Source organism: Haliotis rubra, unplaced genomic scaffold (genome assembly GCF_003918875.1).
Source record: "Haliotis rubra isolate DU_JTF1 unplaced genomic scaffold, ASM391887v1 Scf1238, whole genome shotgun sequence".
In the NCBI taxonomy this organism is placed as follows: Eukaryota; Metazoa; Mollusca; class Gastropoda; order Lepetellida; family Haliotidae; genus Haliotis; species Haliotis rubra.
Window position 1 is genome coordinate 49,739 of NW_025765157.1, and position 20,182 is coordinate 69,920.

Below are 20,182 nucleotides of genomic sequence, written 5' to 3' on the forward strand. Positions count from 1 at the left end.
CGACAAAAAATATTATTTATGAAGCAGTGAATTATTTCATGTGATGTGGGAGTTTCCATACGTTGAATGATGTGATGCTAAAATTGTCGAATAATTCTTGCAATGTGTCTGGGGTTATGGTAAAAAGATCACCTTCTAGCTCGGGCTCCGAGAATAATAAACAGTTGGCACCTTGGGGATGTGTCAAACAATACGTTCTCTAATGTTCGAAGCAAAGTGATTCTAAAACACTTAAATCATCAGTGACCTAGAGAGACGAAGCCGCCATGGCGTGGACAGCGATCTAAGTGGGACATAACCGTGGTGTATCCACCATTCATGAAAAGGCCATAGCCGAGGACAGATGATTAACCATCATTACCAATGTAATATGACGATGTGTATGTTTTCAGAAATTGACATTGCGAGGCCTCAGATCTTATCAATAATGTTGTTGCATGCTCCTACCTTGGAATGTCTTCCAGTATCACGAGGCCGAACTTACAACTGTAATCTCACGATACATCGTCTCACGATACGACGACTTCGACCCAGTGGGGGACTTAACTGTAGAGGACACCAACCACTTGGAGGACAAAGATCAGATATGTTACAACACTATAGACGACTTCGACCCAGTGGGGGACTTAACTGTAGAGGACACCAACCACTTGGAGGACAAAGATCAGATATGTTACAACACTATAGACGACTTCGACCAAGTGGGGGACTTAACTGTAGAGGACACCAACCACTTGGAGGACAAAGATCAGATATGTTACAACACTGTAGACGACTTCGACCAAGCGGGGGACTTAACTGTAGAGGACACCAACCACTTGGAGGACAAAGATCAGATATGTTACAACACTATAGACGACTTCGACCAAGCGGGGGACTTAACTGTAGAGGACACCAACCACTTGGAGGACAAAGACCAGATATGTTACAACGCTATAGACGACTTCGACAAAGTGGGGGACTTAACTGTAGAGGACACCAACCACTTGGAGGACAAAGATAAGATATGTTACAACGCTATAGACGACTTCGATCAAGTGGGGGACGTATGTAGAGGACACCAACCACTTGGAGGACAAAGATCAGATATGTTGCATCGCGTGCACTATAGAGTACTTCGACCAAGTGGGGGACTTAAATGTAGAGGACACCAACCACTTGGAGGGCAAAGATCAGATATGTTACAACACTGTAGAGGACTTCGACCCAGTGGGGGACGTATGTAGAGGACACCAACCACTTGGAGGACAAAGATCAGAAATGTTGCATCGCGTGCACTGTAGAGGACTTCGACCAAGTGGGGGACTTAACTGTAGAGGACACCAAATACTTGGAGGACACTGATCAGATATGTTACATCACTGTAGAGGACTTCGACCAAGTGGGGAACTTAACTGTGGAGGACACCAACCACTTGGAGGACAAAGATCAGATATGTTACAACACTATAGACGACTTCGACCAAGCGGGGGACTTAACTGTAGAGGACACCAACCACTTGGAGGACAAAGACCAGATATGTTACAACGCTATAGACGACTTCGACAAAGTGGGGGACTTAACTGTAGAGGACACCAACCACTTGGAGGACAAAGATAAGATATGTTACAACGCTATAGACGACTTCGACCAAGTGGGGGACGTATGTAGAGGACACCAACCACTTGGAGGACAAAGATCAGATATGTTGCATCGCGTGCACTATAGAGTACTTCGACCAAGTGGGGGACTTAAATGTAGAGGACACCAACCACTTGGAGGGCAAAGATCAGATATGTTACAACACTGTAGAGGACTTCGACCCAGTGGGGGACGTATGTAGAGGACACCAACCACTTGGAGGACAAAGATCAGAAATGTTGCATCGCGTGCACTGTAGAGGACTTCGACCAAGTGGGGGACTTAACTGTAGAGGACACCAAATACTTGGAGGACACTGATCAGATATGTTACATCACTGTAGAGGACTTCGACCAAGTGGGGAACTTAACTGTGGAGGACACCAACCACTTGGAGGGCAAAGATCAGATATGTTACATCACTGTAGATGACTTCGACCAAGTGGGGGACTTAACTGCAGAGGACACCAACCATTTGGAGAACACAGATCAGGTTACATCACTGCAAAGGACATCTACCAAGTGTGGGACTTAACTGTGGAGGACACCAACCACTTGGAGGGCAAAGATCAGATATGTTACAACACTGTAGAGGACTTCCAATTAGTGGGGGACTTAACTGTAGAGGACAAAGATCAGATATGTTGTATCGCGTGCACTGCAGAGGACTTCAACCAAGTGGGGGACTTAACTGTAGAGGACACCAACCATTTGGAAGACAAAGATCAGATATGTTGCATCGCGTTTTGCACCCAACTGCTAGCACTATGTACTTCTAAAACGTTGTGGGCGGTGGGGTAGCCTAGTAGTTAAAGCGATCGCTTGTCACGCCGAAGGCCCGGGTTCGATTCCCCACATGGGTAAAATGAGTGAAGTCCATTTCTGGTGTCTGGCTACTACAGTGGTACCTGTACGTGGTGTTTGATTGCTGCTACAGTAGTACCTGTATATGTTGTTTGATTGCTACTACAGTGGTACCTGGAGGTGGTGTTTGATTGCTACTACAGTGGTACCTGCAGGTGGTGTTTTAAATCAGCAACCATCTAGCTGTAGCTTTGAGACATCAGTCCGTTATGGCACAAACGTCTTAAGAATTTGGTATATGTGTAGCTACCGTACATAAACGTCAGTTGTACGGGAATTTAGGGCTCGGAACTTGATATGTATGTAGACTCTGCGGTAATAGGTTTGACCTTCAGCTCGTTATTCCATGCTTTCTGACAATTCTGGATAAGTAATTTAAAACGTATTTCTAGTTCATGTAGATGTTTATGTTTGATTCTCTTTGAAAACGTTTAGATTTACTCCAGGAAGTTGTGTATTAAAATAAATTATTACAACACTGTAGAGGACTTCCAATTAGTGGGGGACTTAACTGTAGAGGACACCAAACACTCGGAGGACAAAGATCAGATATGTTGTATCGCGTGCACTGTAGAGGACTTCAACCAAGTGGGGGACTTAACTGTAGAGGACACCAACCATTTGGAAGACAAAGATCAGATATGTTGCATCGCGTGCACTGTAGAGGACTTCGACCAAGTGGGGGACTTAACTGTAGAGGACACCAACCATTTGGAGGACACAGATCAGGTTACATCACTGCAAAGGACATCTACCAAGTGGGGGACTTAACTGTAGAGGACACCAACCACTTGGAAGACAAAGATCAGATATGTTGCATCGCGTGCACTGCAGAGGACTTCGACCAAGTGGGGGACTTAACTGTGGGGGACACCAACCATTTGGAGGACACAGATCAGGTTACATCACTGCAAAGGACATCTACCAAGTGTGGGACTTAAGTGTGGATGACCTCGAACAGGTAGGGGACATCATGGCGGAGGACATCGCCCATGGAAAGACAAAACTGTTGAGGAGGCGGACCCTGGAGGACATGACGTGTAGATGCCACCTTAAACGGAAATATGGGTGCCCACCAAGTGAAGTACATTGCCATAAGTCGAGGGCTCCCACCGTTGATTGAAAATGATGGTGAGAACATAGAGGATTCCCCATCTAGGGAGACAAAGCCACAATGAAGGGGACACCGACCGTCAATAGGACATAGTCGTCGTGAAGACACCCCACACGAAAAGGACATAGCCGAGGACTAAGGACTCTGAGGGTTGTAAATTAGCATACATAAAACCAGAACAAATCTGTGAACCTATTTAAAAACCAAAACTATTTAACTGTGTAACGGCAGACTCCCAGTCTACTGATACAGACAGAATATCTTGATAACGAAACACTCTTATCATTCAAGATTAGGGCGTTGGGGGAAAGAGAGGGAAAGACTAAAGAAATCTGCTACTGAATAACTACGCAGCGTGATTATTTAGGAGGCAGGGCCGATTATGTGAGAACACCATTGGATAAGCTTACTTTCAGTTATTTAAGCACATATGCGATAACGTTCGTAAGGTCTCCAAATATTCCAAATAAAAGAGTTTATAATATGGCTGACATGGCTCCTTGACTAGGTCTTAAAGATTTCATTAATTGCGTTCACCGTGAAATCCGCTTTTTGGGTGAGATTAGCCTTAACTGCTGCAACCATTATCGGCAAGTGATATAACATTCTGGCTGGAGAGACGTGAGTTCCTGATGGGCCTTCCTCCTACAGTATGTGTTCCACAAGGGGCGCCACTTTGGCTATAAGAAGTTGGCTTTAAGAGAAATACAATTTCCACCAGACAACCTATTTTCCTGTACACTTTCACACAAACGTAGTGTATTTGCTTAATGATACGGCATTCAATTACTATTTCTTGCTGTTCACATTTTCCTGGTAAAATCACAAAAAGACCGCCGATATAGCTCGAATATTGCTGAGTACCGCCGTTAAACAAACTAACACAAAGTAGTGGCAGATTCCCCTGTGCAAATTACGTGTAAACGACGTTAAACACAACAATCGCAGTTTTGCACCCAACTGCTAGCACTATGTACTTCTAAAACGTTGTGGGCGGTGGGGTAGCCTAGTAGTTAAAGCGATCGCTTGTCACGCCGAAGGCCCGGGTTCGATTCCCCACATGGGTAAAATGAGTGAAGTCCATTTCTGGTGTCTGGCTACTACAGTGGTACCTGTACGTGGTGTTTGATTGCTGCTACAGTAGTACCTGTATATGTTGTTTGATTGCTACTACAGTGGTACCTGGAGGTGGTGTTTGATTGCTACTACAGTGGTACCTGCAGGTGGTGTTTTAAATCAGCAACCATCTTGCAGCCACATCGTATACGAAAATAGGGAAACCTCCACGCAGAATTCTCAGGGTCACGTGTATCAATAAACCCTGTACCATATCTGTCTGGTGCGATAGCTGTAGCTTTGAGACATCAGTCCGTTATGGCACAAACGTCTTAAGAATTTGGTATATGTGTAGCTACCGTACATAAACGTCAGTTGTACGGGAATTTAGGGCTCGGAACTTGATATGTATGTAGACTCTGCGGTAATAGGTTTGACCTTCAGCTCGTTATTCCATGCTTTCTGACAATTCTGGATAAGTAATTTAAAACGTATTTCTAGTTCATGTAGATGTTTATGTTTGATTCTCTTTGAAAACGTTTAGATTTACTCCAGGAAGTAGTGTATTAAAATAAATAATCCCTGGCCAGATGAGGGTCGGGAAGCGAGGTCAATCTAGATCATCAAGTGATATCACTCCAACTGCTCCTTAAAGTCAATTGTAAACAATTACACAGTATGAGGAGATTTCAGATCTTCTTGTGTGTCAGTGATATTGTGTCACGGGTGGCCCAGTAGTAAAATAGCGGAGGCGCATCCCGTATTTGGATGAGGGTTCAAACCCCGCTACTGATCCTTCGTTATTAGGAGCTGTTTTGTATTTTCGGTTTTAGGTTAGGCATAGTTGAGTATTTTTTTGTAACAAAAACATCAACATCTCATGTTTTCCTGAAAAAATTGACAGATATATTTTATCCTCATTATTTCGAAAAACAACCGTCTCCAGTATATGCTGTTAAAATGTATTGAAATGTCCTGCTTGGAAAAAGGTTCTTACAATTATGACATCCACCAACAGATCATGTGCCCTGTGCATCAACCACCATCCACCCCCAACCCAAAACCCAAACCCTACCACCACCCCACCACCACCCCATCACGCCCGGATCAGACAATCCAGTGACTGACACCATGAACAGCGATTTACACATTTGGGATACGACGACACGCATCAAGCTATCAGCGAGCCTGACTATCCGATGCCGTCAGTCGCCTCTTACGACACGCATCAAGCTATCAGCGAGCCTGACTACCCGATGCCGTCAGTCGCCTCTTACGACATGCATCAAGCTATCAGCGAGCCTGACCACCCGATGCCGTCAGTCGCCTCTTACGACATGCATCAAGCTATCAGCGAGCCTGACTACCCGATGCCGTCAGTCGCCTCTTACGACATGCATCAAGCTACCAGCGAGCCTGACTACCCGATGCCGTCAGTCGCCTCTTACGACATGCATCAAGCTATCAGCGAGCCTGACCACCACAATGCCGTCAGTCGCCTCTTACGACATGCATCAAGCTATCAGCGAGCCTGACTACCCGATGCCGTCAGTCGCCTCTTACGACACGCATCAAGCTATCAGCGAGCCTGACCACCCGATGCCGTCAGTCGCCTCTTACGACATGCATCAAGCTATCAGCGAGCCTGACTACCCGATGCCGTCAGTCGCCTCTTACGACACGCATCAAGCTATCAGCGAGCCTGACCACCCGATGCCGTCAGTCGCCTCTTACGACACGCAGGGTTTGCAGAACTAGTTTTAATTTTTGTGGATCACTGCCCAATGTAACCTTTCTAAAAACGTCCACCTTATAGCGTTCATGACTGCAATACACACTCTGAGGGATCAACCCGTACTTGATGTTATCCTGGCAGTCATGAACAGTGACCCGGATGTGCCAGACAGAAAGACAGAAAGTGGATGTGTGAGAGAGATGGTGAGTCACAATGAAATGATTCCCTACAGGTGATCCTATTGGTACACAGGTCAGCCGCACAGTAATGAACTCAAAGCACCTGTGGTCAGTTTGATGGCCGGCATAATTGCACTGGGTTGCCAAGGGTAACAGACCCAAGGCGGGGAGTAAAAGACCATGCAGCCTTCTAAACGATTCTCATGGCGGCCATCAACTGACGTGTGAGACGCGGCATGAAACTTTGACCTTAACGGAATTCGGAGAAAATGTCGGCTATTCGCTGATACTAGTTTGTTACGCACAACTGTCCCGGTGTAGCCAGATAATGTCGCGTGACACGAAGTTCAATTATTGCTCCAATCGCGGTTATCCCCGTGTTGTCTGATACTGGAGATGTCTCACAGCAAGAAGCACCGGTCTGTCTGATCAGTTGTCGGATAAACCGTTATGAAGCAGGGAACTGGCATAATCGACATGCCGATTGGCGCATTGGCACGAGAGAATTCCCGCCATTTCTTGGAATAAACATCAAGCAATTGAATGACCAACGTGGCCCAACGTCTCAGCCTGGAACTGACTTTGAATACTAATGTTTAGATGTGAGGGGCGCGTTTAGTGTCTCGTCCATACCGTGATGATTTGTGGAGACAGACCCTGACATTATGTCCTTACTGCCTAGCCCTCCTGGCAATGCTGAAACCCTAACTGAACCAAGTCTAGATTTCGTCTGAATCTCCCGTCTCATTGTCAATTTATATGGGATTTTGTTCACTATCAAAAGTATAATTATATTCCGAGACTAAGAGTTAGTCTAATATCGGGAAAGCTCCAAGCAACAAATCTTAAAAATTCTTTCATTGAAGAGACAAATCCCAAGCTGTTAAACACGGTAACGACCTAATACCATACGAGACTACTGTTTGAAGTCATTATATATGTGAACTACTGAATACCAAATGTAATACATTCCTTCTTTACTTATCTCAGCACAAACTTAGATTAAATTAAACACAACAGGTACAGTCCGTTTCATTTCATTTTAGACCGATGAATTGCTCACTAACACAACATCTAATAAATGCAACAAAACAAATTTTGCACAGTCGTTGTTGTTTAACAAACGAGAATTATTTTGTTGTCACTTTTTGCTATTTTTTACGAGGGGGGACCACTCGCTGGTGGAACGGCCACGTGTGCGATTTGCACGTGTGAAATTGAAATTTCACTACACACGCTTGTTGATTACCTGGCTGTTCTACTATCTTATTCGGGTGTCCAAATTTATGAGACAGATCATCAGAGTTGGTCTGTCGATTTCATGTGACTGTGCAAAATTTTGTTTTGTTGCATTTGTTAGATTTTGTGTGAGTGACCAATCCATCGGTCTCAAGTGAAATCAAACGGACTGTAATAGAGGTTTACACGACAGCGTTCAGTAAATAACATTAGCAAGGCAAAAGTACGCGATTAAAAGCTAACAAACAAGCTTAAGGAAACAGGTGTTCAAAATCGGTGATTCATATGATTGTGGTCTGCAATGCCGGATTCGTTATGGCATTTAGTTTGTCTGTTCAAGGTAATGTTAGGGGCGGTGGGATAGCCCAGTGGTTAAGGCGTTCGCTCGTCACGCCGAAGGCCCGGGTTCGTTTCCTTACATGGGTACAATGTGTGAAGTTCATTTCTGGTGTCCCCCTCCGTGATGTTGCTGTAATATTGCTAAAAGCGGCGTACAGCCATACTCACTCACTTACTCACTCACTCTAAGTAACGTTAAACCCGACATACAAGGACCGAATAACCAATGTTACACTCAAAAGTCAAGACTCGATTATTTACAGACCTCCGCCATATAGCTGGAATATTGCTGAATAAACTAAACTCACTCCCTCCCTCTTTTCAATTACACATAAGACACACAACTCTGAGGGTAAAGCGTTCTCTCTGGTTCGACAAACCCCCACACTGAATGGCGACGATCCTTCTTGATACCAGCACTGGGGACTGTCGGTCACTTTATAACGATTGACTCCTCAAGCAGAATGGCTCTGTAGGAGCTGTTGGTTCTTGGCATTTACACGCTCGAGTTCCAGTCATAGGAGGCGGTTGGGTAGCCTAGTGGTTAAAGCGTTCGCTCGTCACGCCGAAGACCCGGGTTCGATTCCCCACATAGGTACAATGTGCGAGTCCCATTTCTGGTGTCCCACGCCGTGATATTGCTGGAATATTGCTAAAAGCGGCGTAAAACCCAACTCACTCACTCACACTGACTGAAGTATACAGTTGTTGCTTGACACGGCCACTGACCCATGTCCTCCACTGCATCCTGCATAAGCACTCTCTCCAGTCACAGACCACTCACACGGTTACGCAAGTCGTCATTACTTTCGTTTCAGAAATGGACACAAGGGTTGTGTCTCATGGATTCTGACGGCGACGGAAGGACGAACGGTGAGGAGCTTGGCGATCCCAACTGTGCGTGGAGTTCCGGGGGACGGCTACAGCGGATAACTAACATCACCCATCCAGGTATGTAAATTATGCACATCCAACATCACGTTTGTGACAGGTATATATACCTCTCATCAAAAGTTTAGACTCATTAGTGTAAACATAGCCACGTACTTCAGGCAACTGTTCTAAACTAAATTTTGCAAAATATTCCATACTGTTTGAAGGTACTGTTTACACATGAACTGATGCATTGTAAAACAAATTCGTAACGTTGCAAAAATTATTTTCATGAGGTCAATCAATGATGACACTCAGTGAAAATTGGCGAATTCTTAACAAACGTTTACACCAAAACGCAGCTGTTCACATGCACGATATTTGCACATGCTTTTCAGCAATTTGATGCATGATCCTCGTGCAATTCATCTGCCTAAAATTTGCAGTTGGTTCCCCCAAGTTAGTGGAGAAATCAATCTTCGATGTAACCATATATATATACATAACATACAGTGGGTTTTTTAAGTGAGTCTAGACTTTTGAAGAGAAGTATACATATTTGTAATTGATATATAGTTTTAAAATGTTTTATTTGTCATGATCATTCCGTATAGTGAAACACGACTATCTGATCAAAAACGTCTCCTGAGTGAATTGTGGGCCGCCTGAAGAACAACTGTCGCTGTTGTCGATTTTCGGCACTTTAAACGTTGTGGATATAGTTGAATTTCCGGGCCTTCCCAAGACAGTGGTGTGAGGCGCATTTCTGGTATCCTTCACCATGATGTTGCTGGAATAGTGCTGAAATCGGCGTAAAACCCAACTCACTCACTCGCATGACAGTGGACAGTCGTCAGTGGAATGCGGTGTCGGGAGTTTGACGTTGTTTGAAGTAGTGGACGTTAGTCGAGTGGATTGCCCGGCGATTGGCGTCTGTTGTGTGTATGTTCGGGGCTGTCAATGTCTGTATTCAAGTGTTGTCGGTCATCCAGAGTCAGTGTGGAGTTGGGGGTGTAGTACGTTGCGGAGAGGTTGCCCTCAGTATGGTCTTCGTTGTGAGCGGTATTTCGTTGCCAGCCAGACGTCTGTCGAACGTCGTCGGTGTAGTCGAATGTGTTCGTCGTCTGGTTTGTGGATCCGGAACTGTGTCGGTATAGTCGAATGTGTTGACGCTTTACGTCTGACGTGACTACCAAAAAGTGTTGGCGTCCTTTGACGTGAGTGTATAACGTTGTTGGTGTAGAAGAATGTCTTCGGTAGTTTTACGTTGTCTATGTAACGTTGTCTGTGCAGAATGTGTTGCCGTCCGTCTGGCGTCACTGGAGAGGGATAGTTCCTGTGTTGTAGGTCATTTGACATCTTTGGATCGTCGTCGGTGTAGTCGAGTATGTAGTCGACGCGGTAGGTGCTGCTTGCACAATGCAGCCAGTGTTATGTGTATATATACAACACGGAGGTTGTTTGTTATCTCAGACACGGAATGGAGTTCATGGCTGTTTGATAAGTGGAAATGTTTTAGATGTGCTGTTATTTACACATTCGAGGCTAAAACATGAAGCACAGCTGATGATAACTAGTTCGTAACACCTGGCACCTCCTCCCTTGCCGATCCGAATCCCCCGACACTGCCCCCATCCGGCATCCCCATCACCTCCTTGACCGAGTTGATCCCAAATGTACTTCCCGAATCCCCCATCCCCGAACCCGCCACCCCTTTCCTCCCTTGACCAATCTGATATAAATTCTCGCTAAACTGTAGATTCATTGGCGTCCTTAGTTGATATTCTAGTAAATGGAAATTATCAGGTTGAATAAACAAAATTCACCACTGAGTTGAAATAAGGTTGATTTCAGTAACTAACACATTTATCGAAGGACGTTAATATATATCTTGTATCAAGGTTCCCATAGATACCTATACACTATCACGTATGTATACAGAGTTCTGGCGAGATATGAATTCTGGCACCAGATGCACGTCATTTGCATGCCACTCGGGCCTGGGGTCGCGGCCTGGGTGGAGAGTGGTTCTTGGCAGTAAGATGGATGGAATTGGGATGGTAGTTAAGGCAGGTTATTGAACTAATTGTGCTGCAAGTTGTCTATGTACCTGTCACAAACACGAGTGGTTCCACACGTTCTTGTTTATTACGACAGAGAATTTGTTTTCTTCGCGCTTCTTCAGACAATCTATCGATTTCTGTTTCTAAATTGAGCAAATCTGGTCGTCTTGTTTTTCTCGGCTTAGGATAGTATTTGTGAGTGGGTGTTGTATACACTTGCCCACGTCTCTATGGCAATTCTAACTAGTTTATAACCTCAAAAGTATACAGTCTTAGACAATAACAACATGCAGTTCCCATTATTAGAATAAATTGTAACTTATTAGTGACGTAAATGATAAAACTGTCCATATAAAACACTGACGTCCCCTCATCTAGACATCTATCACGACGAGCGTTGGACGACGGCTTTGTTTTGGTGTAGTTATTGTTTTACGCCGCACTCAGCAATATTCCAGCTATATGGCGGCGGTCTGTAAATAATCGAGTCTGGACCAGAACATCCAGTGATCAACAGCATGACCATCGATCTACACATTTGCATACAATGACATGTGTCAACCAAGTCAGCGAGCCTGACCATCCGATCCCGTCAGTCGCCTCTTACGAGAAGCATGGATTACTGAAGATCTATCTAACCCAGATCTTCACAGGTAGACATCTATTATGAAGGAAACAATGTTGTACGTGAACAGACTGAACATTCTGTGAGCGTTGGGGTAAGGCTTTGTGCCAAGGTGTATGCTTGATACTGATAATAATATACTATTGAGGGAGGGAGCTGGACTTAAAGCCGCTTCTAACAGTAAGTACAAAAGGACTACAAAGGAGTGTAAGTTTTATGTACGAGGAAACACAAAGTAATGCAGATCCAAGGAGATCTCTTCCACTTTGGTATACAAGTACGTGGGAGTGAGCATGGCTGACTGCCACTCACTTTGGACAATTTATTCAGAACAAGATCTGAAACAGTTCATGATCTAATATTGTCAATATGTCTAGAACGAGCAGGGGCGGCGGGGTAGCCTAGTGGTTAAAGCGTTCGCTTGTCACGCCGAAGAACTGGGTTCAATTCCTCACATGGGTACAATGTGTGAAGCCCATTTCAGCTGTCCCCCGCCGTGATATTGCTGGAATATTGCTAAAAGTGGTGTAAATGTAAACTCACTAACTCACTAGAACGAGCAAGCAATCATAGAACAGGAGTCATTGAAAAAACACCGCATCCACAGCTCGCGGAACATTAAAATACCAGTTTCCTGCTGAAGTCAAATACTGCCACCACCCGCCCAACTATGATCAGTGCTGGAACTGAACGATAAGTTAACTAGTTCTTCTATCAGTTGCATGTGATGGCTAATCCACTTATTAATAGATTCAGACGAAGGTAATTATAAGCTCATATCCTCCATGCAACATACCGACACAGTATATCTGATTATATACGCCTCATATATCCCGTCATCCAGCGCTTCGTGTTACAGTCAGTCTCCATCTCACGGTGCTCGGGTGTGTACCCATCAGCCCTGTAGAGTCGATGACGTCAGAGCAGGATCAGGGCCCTGGGGCTCTTTTCACGAAGCAGCCTGTACTAAGGTTAACCTTAACTCCCATTCTTTGACATTGCACTAAGGTTACCTTAGTGACTTACGATCACCTTAGTGCTTTGTGAAAGGAGGTCCAGTTCCATGAAGCGATCTTAGCTCTAAGGTGATCGTAACGGCCATACTTTACTATAAGCTTACGGATGTTGTTACACTAAGATCGCTTTATGCAGCGGGGCCCAGGACTAATTTTTAAAATATCATATTACCTTACTAATTGAAACAGTTCACCGATCCTTATATCAATAAGCGTACACGTGCTTCCTGCTAGAGGTTGGGAGTAATTACGTCCAGCGTGACAACTCACGGCTCGATGCCGGTCCCGCCTTTCTGTCATCTTGTTAATTCTTCCAGTAATTTATAACCATCTAATTTCGTTTCTCTGAGATCGTTTTTCGAGTACTGATAAACACATCAGTCAGTAATGTTAACAAGAGGGAGTGTGTAATGTTTAATTGCCCTCTGCAGATGTCTGGCGACCTATGACTGTTATATGTCTCCACATAAATACACTAAACTGTGATAGGATGTATCGCCCTGTGCAACACTAGTTCGTTCTGCTTTTATACACAGCTAATTTGAGGACAAGCTTCCTCCAGTTTTTCAGAGGGCCCTTTCAGTGCGCCTCATAAAACTGATAAAAAAGCTGTTTGTTCTTTCATCTTATTGGACACACCACATGTTCCAGTTTCTACTAATAGAAGTCTTCTGAACTGACGATGGCTTTATTCGGGTCGTTCATGTACGTTTCTGAATCTCCCACTGTTCGTTGAATTAATATTCCAAATAACCGGATACACTGTCGGTAGGGACGTCTTGGCATCTTACACTGCTAGTTGAACAGTGAATGAGGTTAGTTTTACGCCGTTTTAAGCAATTTACGGCAATATCAAGGCGGGGACACCAGAAATGGGCGTCACTAATTGTACCCATGTGGGGAATCGAACCCGGGTCTTTGGCATGACGAGCGAACGCTTTTACCACTAGAGTACCCCGCCGCCCCGTCAGTTGAACAAATAGCCCAACTCACCGTCAACACCTACACGTGTTCATCTCGTAAAGCCAGACAGGTGAATTGACAGATGTTTAATACATTGTTAACACTGATTGTTAGATTGATCTCCCAAGACAGGGAGTTTTATAAGAAACAACGTAGAAGAGCAATGTTGGAGAGCAAATCCAGATTTCTGGTCGTGTGCAATCAGTGCGTAGGTGATGTCAGCCATTGGGTTGGAGTTAATCTTCTCTATGGTTGTTCAGTTCAGTAAAACCACCTGTCTGCTCCCATAACCCCCTCATCTGACTTCCGAGCACAACTGAGATAAAATATGCGATAATGCTATGTACGTTGGTATAAATGTTAAGGTTTGTCATAGGATAGTGTACATGGCGTTATGCTTCGCTGATCAGAGTGACGCATGTAGCACTGATGGCTGATCAGTTTGACGTTAAGTATGTGTGGTCAATGTGGTCAGTGTGGCCGATCAACGCGACATTAAGCCTGTGTGGTTGATCTTTGCGAAGTCGAGCCAGTGACGTTAAGCCTACATTACTGATCAGTGACGTTAAGCCTACGTTACTGATCAGAATGACGTTAAGCCTACGTTACTGATCAGAGTGACGTTAAGCCTACATTAATGATCAGAATAACGTTAAGCCAACATTACTGATCAGAATGACGTTAAGCCTACCTTACTGATCAGAATGGCGTTAAGCCTACATTACTGATCAGAGTGGCGTTAAGCCAACATTACTGATCAGAGTGACGTTAAGCCTACATTACTGATCAGAATGACGTTAAGCCTACATTACTGATCAGAGTGACGTTAAGCCAACATTACTGATCAGAGTGACGTTAAGCCTACATTACTGATCAGAATGACGTTAAGCCAACATTACTGATCAGAGTGACGTTAAGCCAACATTACTGATCAGAGTGACGTTAAGCCAACATTACTGATCAGAGTGACGTTAAGCCAACATTACTGATCAGAATGACGTTAAGCCAACATTACTGATCAGAGTGACGTTAAGCCTACATTACTGATCAGAGTGACGTTAAGCCTACATTACTGATCAGAGTGACGTTAAGCCTACATTACTGATCAGAATGACGTTACATTATCAGAGTGACGATCAGATCATGACGTTAAAGCATTACTGATCAGAGTGACGTTTACATTACTGATCAGAGTGACGTTAAGCCTACATTACTGATCAGGTGACGTTAAGCCTACATTACTGATCAGAGTGACGTTAAGCCTACATTACCGATCAGAGTGACGTTAAGCCAACATTACTGATTAGAATGACGTTAAGCCAACATTACTGATCAGAGTGACGTTAAGCCTACATTACTGATCAGAGTGACGTTAAGCCTACGTTACTGATCAGAGTGACGTTAAGCCAACATTACCGATCAGAGTGACGTTAAGCCAACATTACCGATCAGAGTGACGTTAAGCCTACATTACTGATCAGAGTGACGTTAAGCCTACATTAATGATCAGAATGACGTTAAGCCTACATTACCCATCAGAGTGATTTTAAGCCAACATTACTGATTAGAATGACGTTAAGCCTACATTACTGATCAGAGTGACGTTAAGCCTACGTTACTGGTCAGAGTGACGTTAAGCCTACGTTACTGATCAGAGTGACGTTAAGCTTACATTGCTGATCAGAGTGACGTTAAGCTCACATTACTGATTATAGTAACCTTAAGCCTGTATGGCTGATCAGAGTGACGCTAAGAATGTATGACTGAGCAGTGATGTTAAAATGTAAGACTGATCAGTGACGTTAACAATGTAAGACCGATGAGCGACGTTAAGCCTGTATGGCTGACGGTGGTCGTACTGCTGGATTCCGATGAGTCTATATTATCACCAGATAAGCATCTAGCCAGTTCTTGGGAGGTCCCAACAGATGTCATCCTTGCAAGGACATATGCGTATAAGTATCCCCATTTCTCATCGTCGATCTACTGAAATCACAGTTTACATTTTTTTCAACACGCCTTACCAGGTGGCTTCTGTCGACGTGAAAACGTCCCCGCTTCCAAGATATCGCTGAAAAGGTCTAAGCACCTTCTTACCTCTCAGCAATGCTGTGATTGCATTCAAACGTTGCAAAACGTCTACCCTCTCAACAACCCATGTTGTCTTTACATTGTATAGCAATCTGTTTGTTGTCCTACGCGGTCCTAAACAGCCATATATTATGATTGGATCTAAGTAATCACAGCTAGGCTCAAGACAATTTGCCAAACATGAACGCAGTTGTCTTTGAAATTTACTGAGAACGTTCATTTGAACTATTTGACGTCCCCATAGACAACATCTATCTGACATTTTGAGATATGACATTTAAACAAGAAATAAAAATCCTAATGGGCACCAACTGTATTCCACTCCACCCCCTGCCCCACCCGCCTTGCTATTGTGCTCCTCTTTAGCATGAACTAGAATTCCCTCTTGGACTGACAAAATCAAAACACGGGAATTCGTCCCAGAGGTTGAACGTGTTTCAGGCATATTGATGATCTGATATCGTTCAGTTGTGGTCAAAAAGCTAATAACTTTACATAAATTACTCACCTGAACTGCACATCACAATAAGAATCACCCTTAGTTAACAGTGATAAGCAAATACGGGCATTTGAGTCATAATATACAATGGTCTTTGTTTTTAGCAAAGATGTTTTGAAATTCACATTATCTTAGTATGTACCGCCATATGGCTGGAATATTGCTGAATGCGGCGTAAACCTAAACTCACTCACACTCTTAATATGTAATTTCACTGACGTTTTGGGTTGGTTATATATGTGGCGTTATGTGACAGAACAAGCGGAATGGTTATCTGAGTTGAGTGATATGAAACATAGCTTACTGGTTGTGTGTGTAGCTTTATGAGTGAAAGAGGGCACCTGTTGGTAGTCCCTATGTCGATATATATGACGTTCGTAGCAGGGTGTCAGGCAAATCAGGTATTTGCATCGAGCAATATATTTCTAAATAAATCAATTAAAACATGAAAACAGGTTATTTGAAATTTGTGACATGTCTAGAGTTAATGCTGAGACAGATGCCGATTCCTAAAGGCATTAAAGGAATGTGTCACTGTTTTATACAAACATCGTTCTTCTAAAACAGTCAAGTTGATCAAAGGGCCAAAGCCCAAGAGCACATGACAACGACTTGTATACACGTACAGACATTAACGCAGAGTCACCGCCGTGTTGAATGGATAGTCCCAAGGGCGGGGACATCAGCTTATATGTGTTTTAGGTTTTTTGCTTAACGCCACACGCAGCAATCTTCCAGCTATAAGACGGCAGTCTGTAGGTAATCGAGCCTGGATCAGAGTGACGTTGTAAGCATCGATCAACTGGGATACGATGATATGCATCAACCAAGAGTGCGGGCCTAACCACCTGGTACGCCTCCTACAAGGGCGGTGGGGTAGCCTAGTGGTTAAAGCGTTCGCTCGTCACGCCGAAGACCTGCGTTCGATTCCCCACATGGGTACAATGCGTGAAGCCCATTTCTGGTGTCCCCCCGCCGTGATGTTGCTGCTAAAAGCGGCGTAAAACCTAATTCACTCATTCCCTCTTACGACAAAATGTTTTGATGGAGAACAATTCTAAGTATATATTCACGGGTAGTATGATCATCAGTCAGAGCGGTCACAGGTAACAAAGGCATTAACCCAATGACTATCCAACTGAATGGCCTGCAGATCAAAGTTGGTACACTCTACATCATGTTTACCATCATCTGTCGATACACAGATGTAACCGTTTTGTAACTTGCAAAATCAGCAGTCAATAAACCTTTGAACTGGTATCTTAATTGCACTGTTCATAAATAGTAGTTAGACATTGTCATGAAATACAACTTTCACGACCGGTCGCATTCTAAAGCCAGTTATTCGGTTCGAATTATGTTTGACCCGTGAAGGTCCGGGTTGGAATATTGATCTTCAGAAACCCATGCTTGTCGTAAGAGGCGACTAACGGGATCGGGTGGTCAGACTCGCTGACTTGGTTGACACATGTCATCGGTTTCCAATTGCGCAGATCGATGCTCATGCTGTTGATCAGTGGATTGTCTGGTCCAGACTCGATTATTTACACACCGCCACCATATAGCTGGACTATTGCTGAGTGTGGCGTAAAACTAAACTCACTCACTCACTCGAATTATGTTTGTCTGAAATGAGACACATACCCATTCTTGAACACAACCTTTACAGACTTAGAACGTTGTTTTCTCTGAGTTGTGGGATTTTATGGCGCTTCCGTAGATTCCGCACTGTCACACTGACTGACTGACTGAGTTTGGTTTTACGCCGCTTTTAGCAATATTTCAGCAACATCACGGCGGGGACACCAGAAATGGGCTTCACACATTGTACCCATGTGGGGCTTCGAACCGGGGTCTTCGGCGTGACAAGCCAACGCTTTAACCACTTAACCACGCTACCCCACCGCCCTCCGCACTGTCACAGGACACCTGTCCCGTAACTTTGATGTCGTTTTCCTACCGCAATGTGGCCATAATGTATCAATAAGGCAACTGTATATATCTGCACAAATGTATCACTACCTACAAAATGATGTTGTTTTAAGGAAACGTCTCCTGAAGTTTCAGGCAAACATGGGAAAAACAGACTAACTGAAACCCGAATAACATGCTTGTAGAAGCAAAACGATTTTGACAGACATTTAGTGAATTTAAATTTTGCAATTATTTGAATTCACATCAAATATTTTAAATTTGTGAAGTGATATGAGGCACATATTCAGGATCTATGTGTATCTCTTTAACGTTACCTTTATTTTGGACTCTGACAGTATGTATGTCAACATGTATATAAATGCACGTTCGTGGTTTGTAGGTGTCTGTGACCCTTGGGACTCAGTCCAGTGCCAGGCTAGGAACGGCTGGCTCAAGTGTGACCACAATGGACTCCACTGTCCCGTCATCAAGAAACCATGTGAGTTTTACTGACCCTGCATGACTCAGACGAGTGTTCTAGTTCCATGGGAAACCTCCCCAGTTTACCAATATATACCATTGTGGACTCCACTGTCCCGTCATCAAGAAACAATGTGAGTTTTACTGACCCTGCATGACTCAGACGAGTGTTCTAGTTCCATGGGAAACCTCCCCAGTTTACCAATATATACACTCAACGTCATTATTTGGTGCTTAGCGCAGCACAATATTCCAGCTATATGGCTGCTGTCTGTCAATAATAGAGTCTGCACCAGACAATCAAGTGATCAGCAGCATGACACTGATCTACGCAACTGGGATACGATGACATGTGTCAACCAAGTCAGCGAGCCTGACCACCCGATCAGATTAATCGCCTTGGTTAACAAACATAGATTATTAAAGTAGTGTCATAACTGAAGGGTAGCCTATGCTGGTTGGATGTCGAAACGTGCATGATTGGAGGTTATGGAAAATTCTACCCTAAACACACCCCTGAACGCAACTATTGGGAATATACATGCATGTTTAACACATGAAAAGTAACAGTATTCATTTCAGGTCCAACTGAACTGCATTCTTGGAATTTGAAAATGTGCATAATTTTATCTCTTATTATCTGCTTGATCTCTCAATAATGACACTGACTATATAGAAATTGCTGTATATCAATCAACTTAACTATTTGTTTTGAATCAGCGGACGGGATATACATCTGTTTGATTTATTAACGATACAGTTTATGGTATCCCGTTCATTGTGAGGGCGTATATTTTGAAAACAGTTATTACTGTAACACGTGGTGCAGTATTGTTTTCCGAAAACATTAAGAAATCAATGAAACTGCGCAATCTATCGATGTTGATCAACGCGACCACAGTCTTTTTTTCACTGTTTCTCTCTTCCAGCTACACGAAGTCTGTCCTTCACCTTCCCAGAGACACGGGTTCCGGCAAGGGAGACAACCTATTACTGCCAACTGTTTGACCTTCCGGTAGATGATGACTATCATCTCGTGGCCACTGAGCCTATATTGGTCAACACGGATACTGTCCATCACATACTTTTGTTTGGCTGTGACCCGTCAGGTGGGTTCATCATGTTTTAGAAAAACCCATTTTAAACAATATACTCGTCACTAAGCACATTACAGAAAGAACCCAACAAAGCGTTCGAAGCACTACGTCATTTGTAAGCCAGTGATACAGTATCGAGTTCCGATAGTTCGTAACGTTACGAACGTTTTGTGGGTCGTACCCTGGTGTCGAGTAGCCATAGCTGGTGCACAAGAAGCAGAACTTACAGAATATGCACGTAGCTCAGAATGCATGGCGCTGACCGGGTGCCCAACGGTCCCAGTGGCCGTTGAGTTTCATGGCTGACCCTGGTAGTCAAAATGGGGTTCTTACACTGTACTTCTTTAAGCATTTAGAACTTGCACTGGTGCAACCTGAAACTGCTAAATGCAACCTCTTATGTATATCAACTTGCA

The 20,182-nt window shown here is 43.9% G+C and overlaps 1 protein-coding gene across 1 annotated transcript in view; it reads left to right on the forward strand.

The window, feature by feature from the left end:
- LOC124266189 (dopamine beta-hydroxylase-like) overlaps positions 1–20,182 on the forward strand; it is a 68,649-nt gene that overhangs the window by 42,900 nt on the left and 5,567 nt on the right. Inside the window, exons 3-5 of the mRNA XM_046700990.1 lie at positions 8,964–9,096; positions 18,590–18,688; positions 19,599–19,778. Of these exons, the coding sequence (XP_046556946.1) occupies positions 8,964–9,096; positions 18,590–18,688; positions 19,599–19,778 (412 nt within the window). The remainder of the gene's footprint in view (positions 1–8,963; positions 9,097–18,589; positions 18,689–19,598; positions 19,779–20,182) is intronic.